Genomic DNA, 25,423 nt, shown 5'->3' with positions numbered 1-25,423 from the left:
GTAGGTTTTTTCAGGCTATATGGCCATGTTCCAGAAGCATTCTCTCCTGACATTTTGCCTGCATCTATGGCAAGCATCCTCAGAGGTAGTGAGGTAGTCACCTCACTACCTCTGAGGATGCTTGCCATAGATGCAGGCGAAACGTCAGGAGAGAATGCTTCTGGAACATGGCCATATAGCCCGAAAAACCTTCAACAAGCAAGCAGTTCCTTCTGATTTGGAGCAACAGCTGCACATGTGGGAAATGTATTTAGTAGTGTTTTATCATAACAGGTTAATAAAGATGATACAGTTATGAAAACTGCAAGTCATACCAAGCATATGTCGCCCTTCTGCTGTTGTGGAAGGCAACAGTGAAGAGACCTTAGGCCAGGGGTCCTTAAACTTTTTAAACAGAGGGCCAGGTCACAGTCCTTCAAACTTTTGGTGGGCTGGATTATAATTTGAAAACAATGAACAAATTTCTATGAACACTGCACATATCATCTTATTTGCAGTGCAAAAAACACTTAAAAACAATGCAATAATTAAAACGAAGAACAATTTTAACAAATATAAACTTAGTATTTCAATGGAAAGTGTGGGCCTGCTTTTTGCTGATGAGATAAGACCGTTGTTGTTGTTATGTGCTTTCAAGTCATTTCAGACTTAGGTTGACCCTGAGTGAGGGCTGGGTATATGACCTTGGAGGGCCGTATCCAGCCCTCAGGCCTTAGTTTGAGGACTCCTACCTTAGGCCATTGATGTGAAGCACTGACAGATGCTGGCTGTCTAGGTCTACACTGAACTCCTTTTTGGAAATCATCTTTATGATTTACAAAAAAAAGTCTCTTATTCTTTGTATTTTATTTTTCTTTTAATGCAGCATTTGTCCTTCTTTGATATTTTACCTTTTCTGTCTTCTTACCTTCTCTTTTTCTATTTTTTTTAGATTCTTTTTCTCCTCTTAGTCTATCTGTATTATATTCTTTTCTTTGAGATGTATCTTCTCAATGGTTGCCAGTCCATTTTGTTCTTTATATTCTGATCATACAGCATAATCATCAAAGAGTCCATATCCATATAGTCCTTTATTTTAATAATCCATGTTTCAGATAAAGATAAAGAACTCTTGACCTTTGAAACATAGGTCTACACTGAACTTTGAGGCTGCATCAATAGGAGTATATTGCCTAGGTCAGGGCTCCTCAAACTTTTAAAGCAGAGAGCCGGTTCACGGTTCCTCAGACTATAGTTTGAAAATTCTTATGCACATCTTATTTGTAATGCAAAAAAGAACAATACAATATTTCAAATGATAAACAATTTTAACTGACATAAACTTACCAGTATTACAGTGGAAGTGTGGGCCTGCTTTTGGCTGATGAGATAGTCAAGTTAATTAGGATTGTTGTTATGTGCCTTCAAGTTGTTTCAGATATAGGGCAACTCTGTTGTAGTGTGGTCAGTTTCCGAATGTTCAGATGGGGAGGAAGGGGACATTGGGAGATATGCTGAGGGCCCAGAAGGGAATAGAAGTGGATTGAAGCGAAATGGGGGAGACAAATGTTTGTCCAGGTCAAAGAAATTGGAGTTACGGAAGCAGGGCATGGAACTAAGACAAAATCACTTTTCCCAGAGACTTAGAGATAAGGAGCACAGCAACAGATGTGTGAGGCATGAAGTCATGGGAGATTTTGGGGTTTTTAAAAGTGGTTCTTGTTTCTACAATCTTTGTGAGAGCAACACTCTGTTCAGGTGGGGACCTCTTGGTTTAATGGGCATGGAATTCATGCATTCAAGTTTCCAAGCTGTTCCTACATCCTGGTCTTGTGAGGCATAGTTTGCCTGCCTTGGATTCATGTTACCTTGTTTTGGATATCTTGGTGGAATTACTTTAGAGACTTTCTTTGTATGGATTTTTGGACTCTTGACTTCTATGGAAACAACCCTTTAAACTTTGATTCTCTTTTTTATATTTGCTTGCTTTTCATATAGCCAGCTTTTATTAAACTCTGCTTTTAATAAACTCTTATATTGCATCACCTGGGCAGTGTGTAGTTTGTGATGAAAAGAAGCTTCAGGGCCATAGTGCAACAAATCCTAAGTCTAAAGTTTAGGGTGTGGGCTGAGTAAATGACCTTGGAGTGCCACATGTGGCCCATGGGCCTTAGTTTGGCCTAGATTGAGGGAAGTAATATTCCTACTCAGTTCTGATTCTCCAGAACACACTTGGAAATTTGTCTAGTGTTGGGCACCACAAATCAAGAAAAATATTGGCAAGCTGGAATTAGCCAGATGGGAATGATCAAAATGGTAAAAAGTTTAGAAGCCAAGTCCTATTAAGAGCAGCTTAGGGAATCTGGGTATGTTTAACTTGCAGAAGAGAAAGGTAAGAGGGGGCATGATCGCCAGGTTTAAATATTCGAAAGAGTATCATGTTGTGGAGGGAGCAAGATTGTTTTCTGCTGCTGTAGAGTCTAGGACATAGTGGAGCAATGGATTCAAATGGCAGGAAAAGAGATTCTGTCCAAACATTAGGAAGAGCTTCCTGAAGGTAAGAGCTATTCATTAGCAGAATACATCATCCATTAGTATGCTAGTGTCCCTTTCTCTAGTGGTTTTTGAACTGAGCCTTGGTAGTCATCTAGGGAGTCATCAGGAATTCTTGGATTATGTCTTCCTGCATGGCAGGGCAGGGTTAGACTGGATGGCCCTTGGGATTTCTTCCAACTGTATAATTCTATGGTTCAAGGTTTTTAAAGAAGCAAACCATCCTAGTCTACTTGCTGCTCCCAATCCCCTAAAACAGTGGTTCTCAACCTGTGGGTCCCCTGGGGTTTTGGCCTACAACTCCCAGAAATCCTAGCCATTTTATCAGCTGTTAGGATTTCTGGGAGTTAAAGGCCAAAACATCTGGGGATCCACAGGTTGAGAACCACTGCCCTAAAACATTTCATTCCTCTGCTGGACAGGTGTTTTTAATTAATTATCTAAACAACCTCTACTACCTAGATAAGAGAATTGCCATATATACTTGTTATCATTTGGGATGCACTGTGGTAGATGTCTACTAGAAATTTCTCCCTTCACATCAAAGACATATTAAGAACAAACTGGCTCATTCCAAGGTCATGCATGGCAAAGCCAGTGGAAGTGCAAAGCACAAAGATTTCTGAGACCGATATGCTAAGGGATGGATAATATAGAAAAATATACACATGACAACGAAAACGCATACATTTTCTTCAAATGAATTCCACGACATCTTGTTGCAGCTTTCTATTTTGAAAGTCACTGAGGGGTGTTCTTGAAAGAAATTGGTATTGACTAAACTTGCAAGGCTGTGTGGTTTCCTCAGGGGTCTCTCTCTCTCTCCCCCCCCAACCTCCTATCCAGGATTCACAAACTGCAGATCATGTGGTCAGCTTATCTCTCAGCTCTGTTCTGAGGCTGAAAATTGTAGGGACTGAATGTCTCCCATACAATTTTCTTTAAAATTGCATGCACCTAAAAAACATTAATCTCAAGGAGTGAAATTTTAGACTAGTTCCCTCCTTTCTTGGAAATGCTAGCTTCCTGTGTATAGGGACTTAGAGAACTGTTTAGTCAGATATGCAGCTGGTGGAAGTCGAATCCAGGTGGTGTGTACATTCTCCAAAGAATGCTGAGTCAATGGTTAATGCGGCTAATTGCTTAGATATTGTTGGGCTGCTACCTCAGTCAGTCCTAACCAATTTTGCCAGTGATGAGGAATGTTGGGATTTGTAGTTCAGTGGCTCCTGGGGGACTGCATTTTACCCAACATTGTTCTGGGAAGGGATTGCACCTTGCTAATAATGCCTTGAAAGCCAGAAGTGTCACTAATATTAGCAATGACAGCTGTTTGAAGAAGGAGCAAGGAGGACTTTTCATACCTTCCATAATTCCTTACACCTTGAGCATACTGGTTGGTGGCTTTTGGGGGTTGATAGATTTGAATGGTGATAGATCTCTTAATTCCTGTTTCTTTGTGGGAGGTGGGAAGTATGGGTTAAAGTTGCCTTACCACTCTGGTCCATTCACCATCTGATATGTTTCTGAATGTAGTTAGGAACCAAGAAGGTGTGTGTAGGCAATAATGGGAGACAGATTCTGTTCATTTGTTGTAGGAAAGATCGGTGAGGAGAAACTTTCCCTACTGAATCTCTAAACAGCTTTGTTGTTCAAAAACCAAGCATGTTGACCAACAATTTGGGGACCAAATGGATTTAAAACTTCTCATGCAGTGAGTCCTTCTCTGTTTGGGGACTTCGTGTGGGGACTTTAATTCTTGGCCCCTTGTTGCAGTCATCTTCATTCTTCTGGATCGGAGAAGGATTGCATCAATTGTGTGGGAGGAAAATGGTATTTGGAGCAAATATGACAATTCCACTGTTCAGATAACATTTATGAATTTCCACCACAGTGGGGAACTGAGGATTAAAACCTAATTTTCTTGCACAATCTGGGTTTTTTCCTGGGTTACAGTTTTAAACTTCTTTGTTGTTGTTTTTAATCTGCCATTAAATGGACTTCAGTTTGGGGTCACCCTATGAATGAACGATATCCAAGAGCACCTGTGATTAATATTCCTGTCAGGTCTTGCAACCATAGGACTGTGGCTTCCTTGATTGAATCTATCCATCTGTAATGTGGTCTTTCTCTTTTCCTACTGCTTTCTACTGTATTAAGCATTGCCAAGTGTTTCCCAGGGACTCTTGATGTTATATGGTATGGCCAAAGTGTAGTAGCTTCAATTAAACCATTTTGGCTTCTAGGGAGAGTTCAGCCTTGATTTGCTGTCAGAACCATTCTTAATTTTCATCCAATTTATAGTTTTCCATGCAACTATTTTTCACACAGTTGTGTAAACAGCATCTTGTCTGAGAACTGGTGTGATGTTGTTGTTTGAGCATTGTACTATGACTCTGAAGACCACCTTTCAAATCCCTGCTTAGCCATGGAAACTCACTGGTTGACTATGGACAAGTCACCCTTTCTTGGGCTCATAGAAAGGGAAAAGTAAGACTATTGAGGAAATCTTCCCAAGAAAACTCTACAGTAAGGTTGATGTAAGTTGGAGTTCACATAACAACAATATACACAGTTCTTAGGACCAACCCCGTTGGAACCAATCTTGCTGTTGCAATCCAGAGCAGAGAACGAGGCCTAAGATAACTATCCACCACACTTGGCTGTGAAAAACAATCCTTTTTTATTGAAGAAAAATGGTTACAAAATAAAGGAAAAATACAAGTCAAAAGCCACAGCAAAATCAGCAAACATGAATTTAAATGAACAAAGCAAAACCAAAAGCCTCTCTGAGAAATACTTGAATCTGTTAGCAATCCACTAACCGTACTTGATATCCTAGAAATCTTTCCATACTATGGCCATGGAACCGGGAGAACTGCCAAGGTCTTCATCAATTCTGAAACGATGCCTGAACTGAGGGAATCAGCCTGGCGTATTGCAATTAAAACTCAAGAATCGGTTCCGTGAACCGCCCTTCTGTTTTGAAGCCAATGTTTTTAATTCTTGAATTCGGGAGGATCGACGCAAACTGAGTGTTTTATTTCTGTCTTCCCAAATTTGGCCCCTTCTGTTGTCATTACAGTTAACAGGTGCAGAAGGGAGGGAAAGTTCAAGGTCTCCCTCTGCAACATTCTCATTAACACTGGTACTTTCATTTTCCAAATCTACAGAAGTTCCTTCCTCACTAATTTCAGGAACATTGGCATTTTCCAAACCTACAGCAGATTCTTCCTCACTAATTTCAGGAGCATTGGCATCAAAAGGTACATTTCCACTAGCATCAGTAAATATACTTTCATTAGCATCAGGAGGAACAAACAGAGAATCAGGTTCAAGTTCAAACTCAGGCTGAACCCCAACACTTGCGAAGAAAACTCCTTGGATCAGTTTGCCTTATCAAGTCATGAAGACAGACAAAAGCAACAAACCAGTTAGCCCCTTACAATGGAGCCATGGTGGAGCGATGGGTTCAACCCTTGTGTCGGCTGAACTGCTGACGTGAAGGTCGGTGGTTCAAATCCATGAGATGGGGTGAGGTTGTGTCTGTCATTTCCATCTTCCCATGTGGAGACATGAGAGAAGCCTCCCACAGGATGTAACACATCCGGTTGTCCCCTGGGCAATGTCTCTGCAGACAGCCAATTCTCTCACACCATTAGGAACTTGCAGCTTCTCAAGTCACTTCTGACACGATAAAAAAAGCCCCTTGCAATGATTTTTCTTAATAATATCCCCATGGCACTGGATCCAAATGGGTGAGCACAAGTGAGGGATGAGGGGATATACAGTTCAAGTTTGTGTCCATCCCAGACAATTGAATTTAGATTTTGGAAAGCTACCAGAGAGATTGTGCGCAGCTCCCCTCCCCATCCTCTGCAGTATGTTATCCTCAGCCCTGTTTCTTTCTGCCTTTGAAGGGAGATGTTTCCGGCATGATTTTGTGCATAGGCTTTTTTGCTTTGAAAAGAATTTGTGTTAGGTGCACAGCAGCATTGACAGGCCTCCTCCAGTGAGCTGACCTGTTGCTCAGAAATACATAAATCCAGGAAGCGTGTAACAAGGTCACTCTCTAAAGTGACTCAGGCGTGCCTTCCCCATGGACTCTCAGATTTTTATTCTTGAAAATTTTTACCTTGGTATACAAACTGTTAGGTTTTCTGTTAGCCTCTAAGGGATTCCTTTTTCTTAGAACAAGAGAAGGCTGTTCGGCTCTTAAAATAAGGGTTTTATTTCCAGTTGTTACGGTAACAAAGGCAGGTTTTTAAATGTCGCAATGTCTGGGGATTATTTTAATGATTATTTCTTTGGTGTTTTGTAGGCTGCTGTATGGCTCTCCTGAAAAACCCTGCCCCATAATGATGAGATCGTTTTGTTCCTGTTCTTTCCTTAAATTGCAGAACATTTTGTACATTGCCGTCTAGTTATAGAAGCATGTGCATAATGGACAGAAAAATACCCAACAAAAATCAAACATTTTCGATTTAAATAAATCAATTTTGATGATTTTGAAATAACTACAGGACTCTAGCTTAGCTGTTACAGCCCCCCCCCCCCGCCCAAACTCACATTCTGCACGAAAATATGGATTAAAATATTAAATTATTTTGTTTGTTGTAAAATCTTGTAGTTTTTTTTTTAGAGTGTGGGTGTATTGCATATGTTCTGGGATTTTTGTTGAAGGGTGTAGCATACATTGCTAAAGTTATGAAGAAGAGAAATATTTTATGTCTATTTCATATCTGTTTCATATGGGAGGCATAAATATCCTAAATGCACCAGATAATGCCTGATCTTGAAAGCTACTCCTGGTTGGTACTTGGATGGGTGCCCACCAAGGAATACCGGGCGCTGCAGAACATATTTCAGAGGAAGGAACTGGCAGAACCAACTCTGAGGATTCCTTGCCTAAGAATATGAAATCCATGAGGTCACCAGATGATTTGAAGGCGCATACACACATGCTTACCTCTCAGATACAAATGCCTGGGAGGTACAGTTGAAAGATACAACATTGTGATTAATGTGCTTCCACTTGTATTGTGGAGGTATACTCACCAGAGATGTACTGTTGGGCTATCATTTTCTGTGAGTTGTATATGTGGTGATAAGCCAGAGGTGGAAAAATAACACAGCCATCAAAGGAAAATGTGTGCATTTTCCAGTATCCCACTCCTCTCCAGTCTTGGTTTAAGTAGAATGTAGAATCCATATGGCATCCATTCACTTATTTTTTAATGTTTTGATTTTGGCCAAAACCACCCAAGTTTACTTGAATTGTAATGACAGATTGTCCCCTCTTTAAGACCTCTGATGGCATGATTTGCCATTTGTTGTTACCATGTATTTTCAAGTAATTTCCAACTTACTTTTGTCCTTCTTGCCGGTATATTTTTTCCTTATTCATTCTCTTTTTCAGTCTAGTTTTATTTACTTCTTCTGTAAATATGTTACAATGACTGTGCTTGTACACTACGCTAAGCCAACTATATACTGCTCAATTGCTCCAGCTGAGCTGCTTCTGCAAGTAGGAATGGTTGAGCAAACTCTATGCATTCTGTCCATGATTTGTGTATCATTTCCAAGCTAGGAAACCAAAGTTGATTCTCTCATTAGACTCATAAACCTTGGTGTCATAATGGCTTTGCAGGGTTGTATGTGCATAGGAGGCACTGACTACCTTGAATCCTCCAAGTTGAACTCGGTTTATGTGAGGTAATATAACAGAAAAGAACATGCAGGGAAAGACAGTCCTAGAACTGGGTTGTTGTAGGTTTTTCCAGGCTATATGGCCATGTTCTAGAGGCATTTTTCTCTTGACGTTTCGCCTGCATCTATGGCAAGCATCCTCAGAGGTAGTGAGGTCTGTTGGAAGTAGGAAAAAGGGCTTATATATCTGTGGAATGACCAGGGTAGGACAAAGAACTCTTGTCTGCTGGAGCTAGGTGTGAATTAGTATTTGATGGCTTGGCAGTGCCTGCGGGAATCTTTTGTTGAGATGTGCCTGATTGTTTACACTCTGTTGTTTTGCTGTTGTAATTTTAGAGTTTTTTAATATTGGTAGCCAGATTTTGTTCATTTTCATGGTTTCCTCCTTTCTGTTGAAATTGTCCACATGCTTGTGGATTTCAATGGCTTCTCTGTGTAGTCTGACATGGTGGTTGTGAGAGTGGTCCAGCATTTCTGTGTTCTCAAATAATATGCCGTGTCCAGGTTGGTTCATCAGGTTCTCTGTTATGGCTGACTTCTCTGGTTGAAGTAGTCTGCAGTGCCTTTCATGTTCCTTGATTCGTGTTTAATCCTAGAACTGTAGCTTACTTTATGGAATTGTATTTTTCCATTTTAGAAGCTTTAGAGCAGTGATGTTTGAACTATGCCCTTTTAGGTGTTTTGGACTTACCTTAGAATTCATGTCTGTTGTCCATTTTAGGGGAGGTTTCTGAAAGCTAAAGTCCGAAATCACTTGAGTTCGGTAACTATTGCTTTAAAGGTTGATGTCTTCAATAGGTGAGTCGCATCTTAGCTTGAGACATTTTTTTCTTGCGGAAGCTACACGTTATATAGATCATGGACCTTTTTATCAAAATGGCACATCCACATGGAGTCACCTGCCTTACTATCTTGCCATATGTGCAGTATAACATAAGCTTGTGTTCTTGGTGGCACTATTGGATGTGTTTCCCACCCCGTCACTGTTGCCATGGCCCAACATGATACAGGGCCAAATAAATCATATGGAGAACAGTTGACATAGTGATGATGAATTTAGTAGCAATTTTGTTCCAGGTAAGAATCTTACCTGGAACAACATTGGTACTAAATTACCATAAGATGCAGTATTGCCTTTGGATACTTCATATGACTCCCCATTTTGGAGTCCATAGACTAGAAAACTACATAAATAAACTAGGGTGGGTGTCTTACTTTTCCTGGTCATTCTTTTGATGCCAGTAGTATCATGGATTGTGTATAAAATGGGAGCAGCATTGTTATTTCTTGTCATAGCTTTCCCATAATCATGTCTCAAAAGCGACTCATGAATGCCTCATATAACCTCAGATTGTGCCCTGAGAAAAAAACCAGGTTCTCTGCCAATAAGGTATGTTCTCTAGGTGACCTTAACTCGACCAGACTTGGAGTAATTGCACTCTGTTATATTCTCCAGTGGTTTATTTACACACTTTATTCACATCAGCTAAATAGAAATGGTCTGCCCAGAAGTTTTAACTCATCAATTTGAGTCAAATTATTTGTTTTCTTGAAAGCACTTGGGCAGATAAATAAAATTGCAGGAGTTATTTCTCATACCTGTCCTTCTTCCAAGATTAGTCTTTACTCAGCTTGCTTCAATTTCTCATTTGGGAGCCATCCTGCTTACACGGACTAATAGAATTTCTATTTAATGATCTACAGCTCTGCTTTTATACTCTTATTAGGATCCAGCTGATCAATGCATAACCTAATTGATTGTTAAGGTCAAATGTGTCATGTCTGTATTGGCTGATCCCCAAATCGTATTTATTGTTCTTCAGATGTTGGTTCTACGGTCCATTAGCCTCTTTTTATCCATTCTTACACACAAGAACAATAAAAAATCCTGATACATAGGTTGGTGGACACCTTAATTGTTATGCATTGTGTGCTTCTTGTCAGGTGCCAAACCTGTGACTTGAAATACCTAAAATATCTCTCCAGTGTTGAGATTAATCAAATGATCAATTGCAGCATAAAATGTTTTGCTGTGTTTGTAGTGCAGTTGTGAATGAGAGCTGCTTGTGGGGGGTCCAAAGTGAGAGGAAGGAGAAAGGAGATCAAATAAAGAATGCACACAATTGGGAATATTTGCTGTGCAAATTTCAGTAAAATGGTTGTAATGTAGAGTTTCTATTCATTTCAGTTTGGTTTGTGCTGAAGATATTCCTGGTGGATTTTACTCTTAAGTTTCAAGAGGGATTTGAATATTTATGCAGTCCCCAAGAACAATGAAATTTTGATAAAGTTTCCATCAAATAGGGGTTTTCATCAGTAAGAACCCCAAAAAGAAATGTTTCTCCATCCTTATTGATAAGTTGCAATTAACCTCATATGTTGGACGTTAAACAGGACAATCTGATGCTAATACATAAACTGAGAGTTTTTTTAAAAAATCACTGCATCCTGATTCAAGTGAGACTGGATTGTGCCCATTTATTTGTTCTCTGGGACTTTGGTTTTCATAACAGGCCATATTTCCATAGCTGAAATGTCAGACTCTACATTGCTAGTTTATAGATGGCCTCTGGCCTTACTCGTTGGGGTCAGACCAGCCAAGCTGTGCAATTTCTCTAGTCCCCCCCCCCCCCCTCTGCCAAGTTCAATAACAAGAAGCATCGAAAGGAGCTCCTAACTCTGTTGACCACAAATTCTCAACTTTGGTGTTCACAAGATAGTTAGGTGTTTTGTGAGAGGTTGTGATTGGAAAAGAACCTCCTAAACACTTTCCGAGCTTGAGATCCAATAATTGCAAGGTGTTCATTGAGACCTCTAAAATTCCTTTAGGTTAGTGGTTCCCAACCTTTGGGCCTCCAGTTGTTTTGGACTTCAACTCCCAGAAATCCCAGCCAGCTGTTAGGAACTGTGGGAGCTGAAGTCCAAAACACCTGGAGGCCCAAAGGTTGGCAACCACTGCTTTAGGTAAAAATCTCATTTTTCCTTTGGGGAGAAAACATGCCAGGGGGACAAGGTTGTCCATCAAATAATGAAAGAAAGGAAAAGATTCATCAGCCTTTCCTGTCCTGTGACATTTCCTGATCATAACCTTTCTGGAAAGAGACAGAGCTTTGGGGCTCATCTTCGTACTCGGTTTCATATTTGGACTTAAACATTGCCCATCTGTTAACTTCATTGAGCTTCTCTGAAAGTCTTTGTGACTCGTCTCACAGCTCATAATATATCCTTGCCTAGATAATTTAGCCAGTGAAGATCATTAGAAGGATCATCATGACAGTAAGAGCGTTTAGTAGTCGGAAAATTGCTTAGAGAAGTGGTGGACTCCCCTGTGGACTTTTCAGAAAAAGATGGGTAGCTACCTGCTAGGTATCCTGCATTGAGCAGGGGTTTGGACTTGATGGCCCATGAAACTTTCCAGTAGTCTTTGGTTTCTGCTTTCATCAGTAGCTTGCTAAGTAACCCAAACAGCAGTTTTATTATATTCAGCTTATAGTAGTCCAAAGTGAAATTGCAGTGGTGAAAAATTCCTTCTTTCCTTGTAGTCGATTATTAAGTTCATGTTATTTCAGCAACATTATAGGTAGTTGGATGCCATTTCCGGTCACTTTATCTAAACTACTTGAAAGGTCATAAATAGAGGAGAAGTTCATACATGCCACAGTATGGTCCTTGAGGAAAGAAGGGATATAAATATAACGATTGTTATCAGTAAGTAGTAGTACTAGTGTTGTTTACAGTGATGATGGTCTGTGTTGTATCCATGACACTAACTCATTCCTACTTCTGAATTCCAGTGAATGAAGAAGATCTGAAGAAAAGAATAGCCGAAGAGTTGGCATTAGAACAAGCCAGGAGAGATGCTGAAGCTCATAAAAGGTTTGTTTTGGCAACAAATACATCTTCTCTATCCCCCCTTCTCCCCAAATGTACACTTCTTACTGTGTTGGAATCAATGAAGGGATTAGAGGTTTGATGGGATTTATTTTTGTTTTGTGTGAATTGTGTTAAGCAGGAAAAAGTTTTTAGCACATAGGCATTTTCCCCCTCACCCTTCTGTTCTCATCTATTTGACCTTCTATACTTGTAGTGCATTGCTGTGCCAGTATGCTCACTTTTTAAAAACTGTTCAGTCTTTTTTGTGTGCCTGCCTGTGTTTTTTCCCATCTGGAGCCTTAGTGAACTGTTAGCCTCATGGTAGAACAGCTCAAGAAAAAAAAATGAGGCTTCTGTCTCTAAACAGACTGATGATGAGAAAAATTCTAAATACATCTGAAATATGTTAGTCTTTCTATTATATTTTTATCTACTTCTCATGCATGGGTTACAGCAGCATTAATATTTTCTTAGGCATGTATTTTCATCTTGAGCAGTGTACCACCTCCTTGATGATACTATGTTGCTAAGGGATGTTCTCATGGCCAATCAGTGGTTGGATGGCAGAGGTTATGGTCTGCCACTGTCCAGCTTCTAATCGGTCAGCTGAGAAAGAAGAAACATCTACGTATCATCCTCTTGGATTTCCAGCAAATCCATCAGGATTAAAAACGTCTTCTTCTGCATCTGTCATTCTCTTGACTCTTCAGCAGATCCATCAGGTTGAAGACTATTCCTTCGGCCTTCTCTGTAGAATGGATGATGGTGTTGGGGTTCAGCCTGATCTGTGTGAACCTGATTCTCTGATAGTATTTCCAACTGAGCAAGCCACTGAACATGTAGTTTTCCCTGACAATGTGGAAACTGGTGTTGATGCTGAGTTCAGCGGCGGGGAAAACGAAACTGATGAAAATGTTTTGGAATCCAGCCATGATAGCTTTCCACCTGGGTTTTTTAATGAGGACTGAAGGGAACAGATAACGAGAGACAGGAGTGATTCACAGCTCCTACGAAGGTCAAATAGATTAAAGGAGAGACAGGTTCAGGCTTCAAAGTCAAGGGGCGTTTCAAGAATAGTTTCTTTGGTATAAGGGGCCGCCTGCCGGGTGCCTCCTTAGATCAAGCAACGTTTGGGACTGTGGCTGTGCCTTGGCAGAATTCCTGTGTTCCATGGCTGGTAATCCCAGAGGCTTCTAGTTTTTCAAGTACATGGATAGCGAGAGGCTAACAGCTTCCTGGTTCTTGTCTTGTGTTTTTTTGGACTTTTGCTCAAGTTCAGAGATTTTCCTGACTACTGTGTTTCTATGGTGGCTTTTTGTCTTTGCATTTAACTTTCTTTTGTAACCAATTTTTCATCAATAAAAAAGGATTGTTTTTCCTACAGTCCGGTGTGGTGGATTTAATCTTATGGTCTCGTTTCTTGGTCTGGGATGCAACAGATGATGGAGCAGATCTACCTCTCTACTACCTGTTTGGCTGTGGCATGTATCCTTGTAGCATCTGGATGACGCTGCATAGCTGGCCCTCCAACATCAAATGAGTAATCTGGTGGAACATTGTAGTCTGCTAATACTGCCCAGAGAACTCAGAATGGTGGAGACGTACACTTGGCAATGGAAATGTAAAGGGATGGGGTCATGTTTGTGAGTGGGGAAGAACCACTATGGGTTTTTGAAAGGATGTGCTATAGAGTATGTTGATGAAAACATCTTTTATTCAGACATTTGCAAGTGTTTCTGCATTTGAAGGCCAAATTTATTCTTGGTTTCAGAAATTCTAGTAGAGCTGGAAGGCAGAGATCAGAGAATCGCCTAGTTCCCTACTTAGAAACGATTTCATTTATTCACTAATCAAATGAACTCCTAGAAGCTACTTTTAAAAATTCAGATACATGATCCTTATTGATTGCCTGACTGATTAGATTTTACTTATGCCCAGTTACTTTTAGAAAATGCTCACTGCTTGTATTGTTACTTTCTTTGTACTTTATTCTCCATCTCCAGTCAGGTCTGATTTGCTTAGAATCAACAATTCTGCATCATCACGTGCTGCTTTATAGTGCGGGTTTTTTGCTGCCCTGAATCAATAGAGTTCCATTTTAACACATTATTTGACTAAACGTATTCAAAAAATACAAGATTCTTGCAGGGTCAGGTTGATGGTACACTGGAAGTTGTTAAAATCCTGGTGGAACTTCTCAAGCGATTGCTTTCCATGGCCGCATTACAATGATGCTATCACAAAATCATAGGCAGAGGAAAGGTTTTCTTGATGGCATCTTTGTAGTGAAGAAGACAACCAGAGAACCAAAAAGTTGTCCAAGATATATATCAATTACTATCCGCCCTTTAGAGAACATAGGCCTCTGTGTGTTATTTATTTATTTATTTGCACCATTTCTACCCCGCCCTTCTCATCCCCGAGGGGGGACTCAGGGTGGTTAACACAGGCAGCAATTTGATGCCACAGTATCAATAACAACAATGTCAAATCATAATACAATAACATTAATTATAATCACATAATCACATAGCCGCTTCCAATTGTCGTAACAGTCCTGTGGTCCAGGTTCAGTGTCTTAAGTGCTGCTGTGCCCACTAGCCAAAGGCCTGGCTCCAAAACCACTATTTTAGTTTTTTTCCTAAAAGAAAGGAGGGAGGATACCGATCTGATCTCGCTGGGGAGCAAATTCCACAAGCGGGGGGCCACCACTGAGAAGACCCTGTCCCTCATCCCCCACCAGATGCGTTTGCGAAGCCGGTGGGACTGAGAGCAGGGCTTCCCCATTAGATCTTAAATTACGAGGTGGAACGTAGATATGTTCGGACAAGTAAGCTGGGCCGGAGCCATTAATCCCCAATCTTCATACATTATCTGTGTGTATATGAGAGAGAGGAAAGGAAAGAGATGAGAGAATGTGTAAACTTCTGCGGGCTTCGTTCCTGGCTCTTTTCCAGTATTAGTGTATTGAAAATAGATTATGACATACCAGGATGAATAAGGGGTTGCCTTTTCCTTGCACATTCCTGCCTGTATACTAAAGAAGCTTTGTGTCCAACCATCATTAAAAGTATGACTGAAAATTACTCTGCCTGCTTAAAATCAGTAAGCTGAAATCAGTTTACCATGGAAGCCGAGGTTTGCTAAAGAGCCTCATTAGCCTTGCTCTCTTTGAGTACCTGATTTTGGCTGCCTGGGTTCCTTTCTTTGCCAAAATAGAAGTCAGTATGCAGCCTTTCTCCAAGGCTTATTTTCTGGCGGTAGCTGCAAAGAGCTTCCTCTACTTCAAGTACACCTTCAGGATCTAATGATATTCAGGGAAGAGCATCTTTCAGAATGAGAGCCAGTGAGGTTCCAACTGTTAGACGACTATTCTGGAGACCTGGAAACTCACTAGGGTGACCTAAGGCAAATCACATTCTTTCAGGATCAAACAAAAGGAAACCCCCTCTGGATAAATCTTACTAAGAAGATCCCATGATAGATTTACTTTAGGGTTGCCATCAGCTGGAAACTACTTGAAGGAACACAACAAGAAATCTTTCAGGACTGCAGTACTTTGTTTTTTTTTATCTGCTTTTAAATTTTTTAGTGGGTAAAAACATAACAGTACAACACAAATAATAAAAAACCCAGTGCATTGTACAAAACTCCTCCTGCTGAAATAACCAAAGTAAAGGTAAAGGTAGTCTCCTGACATTAAGTCCAGTCATGTCTGACTCTGGGGTGTGGCGCTCATCTCCATTTCTAAGCCGAAGAGCCAGCGTTGTCCGTAGACACCTCCAAGGTCATGTGGCCGGCATGACTGCATGGAGAGCCGTTACCTTCCCGCCGGAGCGGTACCTATTGATCTACTCACATTTGCATGTTTTCGAACTGCTAGGTTGGCAGAAGCTAGGGCTGACAGCGGAAGCTAACCAAAGACCTGTTGAAACAGAAAGGTTTTTACCTTTTTATATGGATAGAGAGCAAGGAAAGTGTTGGAGATTGGGGGGAACAACTGAAAAGGCCATCTCCTGTGTTTCCACTGGAAGTACCTGGGAAAGATAAAAAGGAATGGAGAAATGCAAACAGGAAGAACCCAGACAGCACACAGGGGACTGGAAAATGGGAATGCACAACTGTTGTTCTAGTCATCTCCATAGGATATTGTGACTGTACGTAAAAGTCAGCTGCTCCCTTCTGCTTATGTTTGTATTGACTGCTGTAAATTTCTTTGTTCTCTATCTGCATCTCTTCTCCCTCCTTTACTGCTGTCAGAAATTGTATGAGATCCCACTCACATAGCTCTGACCCAAAGAACCTTCCCGAAATTGAGAACTGCTCAAGCTGGCCACAAAGGACCAAGATCTAACTTTTCAGGTCCCAAAGCTCTCGCTTTACATGGCAGGCACACTTCCAAATCTAATCCCACCATACATACTGAAGTCTGGTTTATGGATTTTTATTGTGTTTATTTAATTATGTGCCTTTTATGTCTGGTGTGCAGAGGATTGCCTGTTGCCTGTAAGCTAATTAATTTTGTACTAGAGTTCATATTGTTCTAACTTTAATTCCCAAACAGCGGTTGTTACGGAATTCTAAGATTCTTGTTACAGTGTTAATTTCCAAACAATAATTATTGCATTGTCGAAGGCTTTCATGGCCGGAATCACTGGGTTGTTGTAGGTTTTTCCGGGCTATATGGCCATGTTCTGGAGGCAATTTTTCTCCTGATGTTTCGCCTGCATCTATGGCAAGCATCCTCAGAGGTAGTGAGGTCACTACCTCTGAGGATGCTTGCCATAGATGTAGGCGAAACGTCAGGAGAAAAATTGCCTCCAGAACATGGCTATATAGCTCGGAAAAACCTACAACAACCCAATAATTATTGCAGTTTATTTTTTAAAAAATATCGTGCGTTCAATAATATTCTTTCCTCTCTAGCCAAGGAATAGGGTCGTGAGTGTATGTTATTGGAACAAATCCACTAAGATGCACCATCAAAGTTCAAAGTCCACTGTGAGTTTATGGTGACCTCAAGGATGTCGAAGGTTTTCTTAGGCAAGAAATATTCAGAGCTGGGTTTCCCAGTTTCTTCCTCTGGAATATAGCCTACAGCATCAGGGATTTGTGGGCTTTCTCCCTTTCAAGTACTAGCCAGAGGTCAGTCTGCTTAGCTTTCATGATCAGACATGATCTGGTGCCTTTACGATATATACCAGTGTATAAATGTACCTCCTAAACATAAAGAAAAAAGCACGTACGCCTAGCTAAAATCTGCTGCTTTGATTGAATACTAAAGCGAATCAATGTGTTATGGTGAAATCACTGCGCTTTGAAATATTATGGCTTGTCTTAATTGATTTTTGGTTTTCACGAGGAAATGTGTTTAGTATTTGTGTGTTAGTGTTAATGTAATTAATGCTGGCATTTTAAAGTGGAACAATTTATTATGTGCTTTGATTATCCCACCCTCTCCACCCCTCGGTAGTGTTGCCGTTCCAGTAACATTAAGCAGTGTCTGCTTGTGGTTGTTGTTATGCTCTGGATTTGTACTGTGCATTCTCTCCATTTCCTCAGTTCTCATGGCACTGTGAGGGAACTGGATATTTTATTCCAGCCTCTGTGCCAGAAAGGTATCAGAGCAGCATCCCGATATCTTTTCCCCTTTGTTCTACCACTCACTGTGATCTCTAACTGCAGTAGGCAGATGTCTGTGTTGTTTGCTGTCACTGTGTGCCTTCAGGTTGACTTATAGCAACCCTATGGTGAACTTGTCATGGAGTTTTCTTGGCAAAATTTCCTCAGAGCAGTTTTGCCGTTGCCTTTTTCTCAAGTGGAGAAAGCTTGACCTGCCCAAGGTTACCCATGCACATACTGGAATCCAGGTCTCCTAGAGTTCTAAGCCCAGTACTCCTCACTGGTTTGGACAGAGTGGCAGGTAAAATGAGACCATTCAGACATAGTCAAATTCTATATGCCAGTTAAATAGAAACTAGTATTTTCATCCTTTTAATCTTTTGGGTCAGTCTTTGCATGTACTCACCATCAGATGAAGTGACACAAGATTTCAGACAATAGGTCTAAGGCACCGATTTGAAAAAGGCAGAGCCAGACTCTCTCTTTGAAGGACATTTTGGAATTTTGAAGGAAAGTAGATATTGATCCAACAGAACTCAGAGCTTACTGGTATTTACTCGAGTCTAATGCTCCATTGATACTAATGTGCACCCCAGTTTTCAAAACCCTGAATCCAAAGAATTATTTGATAACGAATGTAATACACAGCAGCAAAAGGTGCACTATTTGTAAAATGTCCATTACAGTTTCTGCCTGCTTAAAAAACCCTCTTTAAAAACAACTGTGTTGGGACACCAAGGCTTTCAATAATGGAAAAGAAACCTTGGGGTACATCTATGCTGCAGAATGAGTCCACTTTAACAGTTTTTGTTCGATGTTCGTTTCACAAGGCCTTGAGCCTTCTCTGCCAAAGCATATGGCTGCCTCATCAAACTACAAATCCTAGTATTACATTGAGCTGTAACGATTGAGCATTGAGCTGTAGCAATGAAATTGCAGATGGCACCCCTCTATTCCTCCTTGGTTAGACCACACCTGGAATATTGTGTCCAATTCTGGGCACCACAGTTGAAGAGAGATATTGACAAGCTGGAATGCGTTCAGAGGAGGGCGACTAAAATGATCAAGGGTCTGGAGAACAAGCCCTATGAGGAGCGGCTTAAGGAGCTGGCCATGTTTAGCCTGAAGAAGAGAAGGCTGAGAGGAGATATGATAGCCATGTATAAATATGTGAGAGGAAGCCACAGGGAGGAGGAAGCAAGCTTGTTTTCTTCTTCCCTGGAGACTAGGATGCGGAACAATGGCTTCAAACTACAAGAAAGGAGATTCCATCTGAACATGAGGAAGAACTTCCTGACTGTGAGAGCCGTTCAGCAGTGGAACTCTCTGCACCGGAGTGTGGTGGAGACTCCTTCTTTGGAAGCTTTTAAACAGAGGCTGGATGGCCATCTGTCAGGGGTGCTTTGAATGCAATATTCCTGCTTCTTGGCAGGGGGTTGGACTGGATGGCCTATGAGGTCTCTTCCAACTCTTTGATTCTATGATTCTATCCCTTCAATATAGAAGCTCCAGGTGCTCCTGAAGCAGCTTCCCCTTTGGCTTTGGCTCAGCACTAAGATTACCTTACTCTGTGACACTAAAATGCACCCTAAGTAATTTAACCAAAACAGGTGAACGTTAGATTTGAATAAACACAGTAATTGAGTCTTTCTATCCATGGCCCAACCTGATAATAAATAAACGTAATTCTTTAACCATTATTGCGGAGAATCTTATAGGAAGTTTCATTTTCTCTTCCTGATACAGTTTTGACTGTACCTTTTACATCTTGGTTTAAGATTGTTGAAGACTGAACAGTCCTAGATTGCAAGAGGCATTTATCAGAGGCAAAAGACCTGAACTGCCTTTCTTGATTTTGGACACCGATAACTCATTACTCTTAGTGGGTTCCTTCTTGAGTGGTGATCCTTGGAAATTTAGAAGTCCTGATTAGAGGTTAAAATCTGTGGAATTACCATTAAAAGGAAAGAGTGATGGTGATGATGCTCAGAGTTAGGGTTTAGTAGTTGGATGTAAGGTAGAAGGAAGAAATAAGGGAGTGAGGATTATAGTAAAGAGGCCTTGGTTGCCATCACAAACGTGTTGGACTCCTAGTTGGTTCAATGTCTATTTAGCCCAGTTTTTAGAGTCACAGTGGCTGAAAAATAATCATGGTAGTACATCCAATGGGACTTTGGCCTGCATCAATAGGAGCATAGTGTCTAGATCTAGGGAAGTAACGCTACCCCTCTATTCCGCTTTGTTTAGGCCACACCTGGAATATTGTGTCCAATTCTGGGCACCACAATTGAAGAGAGATATTGACAAGCTTGAATGTGTCCTGAGGAGGGCGACTAAAATAATCAAGGGTCTGGAGAACAAGCCCTATGAGGAGCGACTTAAGGAGCTGGGCATGTTTAGCCTGAACAAGAGAAGGCTGAGAGGAGATATGATAGCCATGTATAAATATGTGAGAGGAAACCACAGGGAGGAGGGAGCAAGCTTGTTTTCTGCTTCCTTGGAGACTAGGATGAGGAACAATGGTTTCAAACTACAAGAAAGGAGATTCCATCTGAACATGAGGAAGGACTTCCTGACTGTGAGAGCCGTTCAGTAGTGGAACTCTCTGCCCCGGAGTGTGGTGGAGGCTCCTTCTTTAGAAGCTTTTAAACAGAGGCTGGATGGCCATCTGTCAGGGGTGATTTGAATGCAATATTCCTGCTTCTTGGCAGGGGGTTGGACTGGATGGCCCATGAGGTCTCTTCCAACTCTTTGATTCTATGATTCTATCCTATGAGCGTCAGTTTGGTTAAAGCTGGTCTGGTCTCTCAGAGTTTGAGAGATCCTTGACTTCTTGTCAAAAGTGGACAACCTGTGGCCATCCATGTCCTTCTGAATTTCAGTTCCCATAGTCCCTCACAATTGGCTGTGCTGATAGGTATGACTCTCTACCTGAAAGAGTCTGTGTTGAAAAGGCATTTTAAAAACAACTAAATATTGTCCAGGGCTTTATAACAACTGAATATGATATAAAATAGCTTTTTATCTTATACTTTTGGAGAAGTTTGTGCAAGTGTGGAGCCACAGCATGTGGCCAGGCTTAAAAAGCTTGATACAAAAGGAAGACTTCAAGAAATTCCCTTTTGTGCTGTATGGAGACAGAAAAATAAGAATTCTGTAATGGGAAATGGGAATGTAGAGACAGTCAGCATTTGCACTTTGCAGAGTTTCACTGGAAGTTCTCTTGCATGCAGTTCTCCTAATCATAACAGATTATTTAGTCCTTCCCCTCCATCCCTTCAGAGTTATTTGTAATATATGTATTCCAGCGCTGGCTTCTGTGGGTGGTGCTCACGTGATTTGGAATATAATGCTGCAGTCTCGCAGCCTCTCTCCTGCCGCTTTTCTCTATTCAGACAAATCTAAGCAATTCCATCTGTTTGTGAAACTTGCAGTTCTTTCTTTGAAAAATAAAACAAAAAAAATCTCCTGAATAGAATATTTTTAATTGTTCTTTCTTTGGTATCTCACAGTACAACAAGCCTATACACATTGGTTGTTACTGCCTGTCAAATTGACTTTTACTTAGGGTTATCCTCTTCTAGTGAGAGACCTCCAAGAGCCCCAGTTGCCAACTGCTCTGCTCAGGTCTTGCAACCTCAGGGCTGTATCTTCCTTGATTAAGTTAATCTGCCAATAATGAGGTGTTCATCTTGTCGTGTTGCCTCCAACTTTACCAAGTGTTACTGTCCTTTCCAGTCATCTCATCATACACGAAATACAATAGTCTCAGTTTAGTCATTTTGGCCTCCAGTGAGATTCAGGCTAGATTTGCTTGTGGAACCACTGATTTGCTCTAGGTCGCATACCTACAGAGCAGAACAAGACTGTATATTTATTTCTATTTATATCTTTCCTTCTACCCAGGCCTAGTATTCAAGGTGACTTAAAATTAAAACTGATGCAATTACATGACATCCAAAAGTTAAAGTGTAATTAAACTATAGAGAGAATTAAAAGCATTCAAAAGCATTCCAATTAAAACAAAACAAAAAACAAGAGATAATATGACATATTGTTAAACTCCCATTCCCTGTTGGCAGTTAGTCCTCAGAGTCCTCAAAAACATTATTTTACTGCTTATGGAAGACCTACAAGGAGTATACCAGCCAAGCTTCTCTAGGGAGGGAGTTCCCAAGCCTGGGAGAAACTGTTGAAAAGGCTGTATCTCTTGTTCTTACCAAGATGGAGATGGGGGCCTCTCAAAAGTACTTGTGAACAGAAGTAGGAAGGTGCACCATCATTGATGTCTCATTGATTTCCTGTAATGCCCACCATGAAGTTGTTCTGCTCCTTTGGTAGTCCCATCCTTTATCCCTTGTTTTTCTTTTCAGAATTGCATCCACTAGAATGATTCCTCTCTTACTTCCTTTCAGTCTCTCACAAAAACCATGTTTTCAGTGAAACGTCTAGCACAACAAACCATTATTTCATACACAACTGAGATAGTTACATATTCTTACTCTAACCCAGTGGTTCTCAACCTGGGGGTCGTGATCCCCAGGGGGTTGCTGGGTCATTTTCTGGGGGTCGAGAAGGCACCTTGGTTGGCCCCGCCCCCTCTGCCTCCTCAAAATGGCTGTGCGAGGCCTCCCTCGCCTCCCTTGCACTCTGGCCAGCCGGCAAGGGCGTGGGGCAGGCGAGGGCCCCTTCATGCAAGGCCTCCCTCGTGTCCCTCACGCTCTGGCTGACCAGCAAGGGCACGGGGCAGGCAAGGGCCCCTTCGCGCCAGCCGGCAGGGATGTAAGGCCAGGCCGTGTAGGGGATCCTTCTGTGCCCGGCTCTCACCATTTGCCAGGCTTGCCGGAGGCATGAGCCTCCCTGCCGGATCTGGGCCCAGATTCCTGCAGAATGCACCAAGCAACAGTAACTCCAAAATGTCAAGGTATGTATTTTCCCCAAACTTCTCCAGTATTTTATGTTGGTCATGGGAGTTCTGCTTGCCAGGTTTGGATCAATTCCATGATTGTTGGAGTTCAGAATGCTCTTTAATGACAGGGGAAATATATTTCCAAGCAACTGCAACTCCCAAATGTCAGGGTCTATTTTCCCCAAATTTCTCCAGTATTTTCTGTTTTGTCATGGGAGTCCTGTATGCCAATTAGTTCAACTCAGTTGTTGGTGAAGTTCAGAATGCTCTTTGATGGCAGGTGAACTGTACATCCAAGCAACTGCAACTCCCAAATGTCAGGGTCTATTTCCCCCAAACTCCACCAGTGTTCAAATTTGAGCATATTGAGTATTCGTGCCACGTTTGGTCCAGATCCATAGTTGTTATTTATTATTTACAGCATTTATATACCGCTTTTCTTACCCCGAGGGGGACTCAAAGTGGAGTTGTTTGGGTTCGCAGTGCTCTCCAGATGTAGGTGAACTACATCTCCCCTAAATCACTGTCAGTTGCTCCCAAACTTCTCCAGTATTTTTTGTTTGACATGGGAGTTCTGTGTGGAGGTCTCAGTGGTCTGTGGAAGTCAGAGCTGGACTGGTTGAAGGTACTGCAAATCCCATCATCAGTTTTCCATACTCCCCCAAACATATTTTTTCTGATTAATCATGATGCTTTAATTATGTTGAATTTGTAACAATGGAAACACATCCAGCATATCAGATATTTACATTACTATTCATAGCAGTAGCAAAATTACAGTTATAAAGAAGCAATGAAAATAATGTTATGGTTGGGGGTCACCACAACATGAGGAAGCATATTTAGGGATCACGGTGTTAGAAAGGTTGAGAAACACTGCTCTAACCATTTTCTGCTTTCCCGACTATATGTTTATATAGCTTGTAAGTCCTTGTCATTTGTTACCAGTGCATATATCACTGGCAACAATAATGGGAGAATGCTGTCTTAAGTGTCTTGCATGTAACATACTCTGGCTACAGGTAGAGCACTTCATCTGCATTTCTTGCTCATATTTTAGTACTGGACCTACAACCAATATGTTCAATATTTATATTGGTGCATGTGCTGAACTCTTAACCTTGACTAGTTGTAGTAGAGGAATGGCTACTCTAAAAAGGATCCCATGTTTTTCCTGAAAGCTAAGTTAAGGGTAGAGTTGGTTGGTTCTGAAGTGGTTAGTGTAGCCTCTGATCCCTGAAGCATTTTTGATATAGTGAGGTGTGCTTATGGCAGGTCCATTTTCAGCCCCTCCTTCTCTTCTTTTCGGAGCTGAGAATATTTATCTGCCAAACCCCATGGCAAGTTGATCGAATTGCATGGAGATGGCTGCACCTGGGTCAAACCATTCATGTGTCCCCATAGTCTTGTGCTCAAAAGGTCTATTTCTTTCCCTGATTGAAAGAATACTCTGTGGGGTTATATACCATGGCTGCTGTCCTAACACAATCTGGCAGGCTTCTAATGGGACACATGTGAATAGTAGGTACGGCACGGCGGTGATTAACTCCTCATTGGTTCCCGCAGTCCATATGTCAAGCTCTTTGACAGGGAGAAAAATGTCACTGGTTCTGACCCCTCAGCCTTTGACACCAGAATTGCACTTTTTACCTGACAAGAGCCTTGCTCATCTCATTCCTTTTTCTTGGAGATGTGAATGCTTAAGTGTGCGCTTATGTCAAAAATCGCATGCATCAAAGCCAGCTTTCACTTGAAATTCACTAGGACACTTTACATTAGGAGATATAAAAAGGCTGCATGCTTGAAGATGGGAAAATGGAGATGCTCTGGGTATTTTTTTTTAAAGTCTAATGTTAGCAATTTAATTTGGAACTGTTCTACTTTGTCACTGTTAGCTCTTCTTCTTTGCCAAAGTACTTAAGGTGACATTCAGAGCCTACTGTAAGTTTACGACTTCATCATGTCTTTTAAAATGAGTTTTATAGCCTTTTTACACACAGTGACATGTATTACACAGTGGTATTTTTATTCCTTTTTTATGTAAAAGAATTGATTTGCCTTCTCCTGGTAAAGATGCTTTCATGATTCTTTAGAGAGATAATTCCTGGAGCTGTGATTTCTGGTTTAAAAGAATAGTGTGTGCTCACTGTGTCTCTGTTTCCTCCTTTTCTCATGTCTGTGTTTCTTACAACTCTGAGAGGCAAATGGAGTCACCTAATTAAATTGAATCACCAGCAGTACTTGTCTAAAATATTTTAAGAGCTGCTAGTGATGTGTTAGATTTTATTTTGGATATTCTATACCTTCAGTACCCAGTCTAGATTTATTTATTTATTTGTTATGTATCTATTTATTTATTTAGAACTTTTCTATACCGGTCTTATCGGCCTCTAGAGAGGGACTCAGGCCGGTTTACAAGATGATTCAAAAACGTAGTTTAAAACATCACACCATAAAACACATTAATACATAAAATACATTAAAAACAATCATATAATTACATAAAGCCAAGTTGTCCAAAGGATACCACAATTCATTACCATCCGTCCGTGTGGCCAGAAGTTCTTGACTCACTCATCAAATGCCAAATTCCAGAGCCAAGTTTTCACCAATTTTCTAAAAGTCAGGAGAGAAGGGGCAGTTCTAATCTCCAGTGGGAGAGAGTTCCAGAGCCGAGGGGCCACCACAGAGAAGGCCCTGTCCCTCGTCTCCACCAGACGCACCTGCGAGGATGGTGGGACTGAGAGCAGGGCCCCTCCGGAAGATCTTAATAACCTT

The 25,423-nt window shown here is 41.1% G+C and overlaps 1 protein-coding gene across 3 annotated transcripts in view; it reads left to right on the top strand.

Annotated features, from left to right (window-relative positions):
• The window catches only part of CHCHD3 (coiled-coil-helix-coiled-coil-helix domain containing 3), a 312,145-nt gene that overhangs the window by 39,038 nt on the left and 247,684 nt on the right, over window positions 1–25,423 (top strand). For all 3 annotated transcript variants that reach the window (XM_060776417.2, XM_060776415.2, XM_060776416.2), the window contains exon 3: window positions 12,036–12,117. In XM_060776417.2, the coding sequence (XP_060632400.2) occupies window positions 12,036–12,117 (82 nt within the window). The remainder of the gene's footprint in view (window positions 1–12,035; window positions 12,118–25,423) is intronic.

The sequence above is a fragment of the Anolis sagrei genome, chromosome 5 (genome assembly GCF_037176765.1).
Source record: "Anolis sagrei isolate rAnoSag1 chromosome 5, rAnoSag1.mat, whole genome shotgun sequence".
Lineage (NCBI taxonomy): Eukaryota > Metazoa > Chordata > Lepidosauria > Squamata > Dactyloidae > Anolis > Anolis sagrei.
This window is presented reverse-complemented; position numbering and strand designations above follow the sequence as displayed.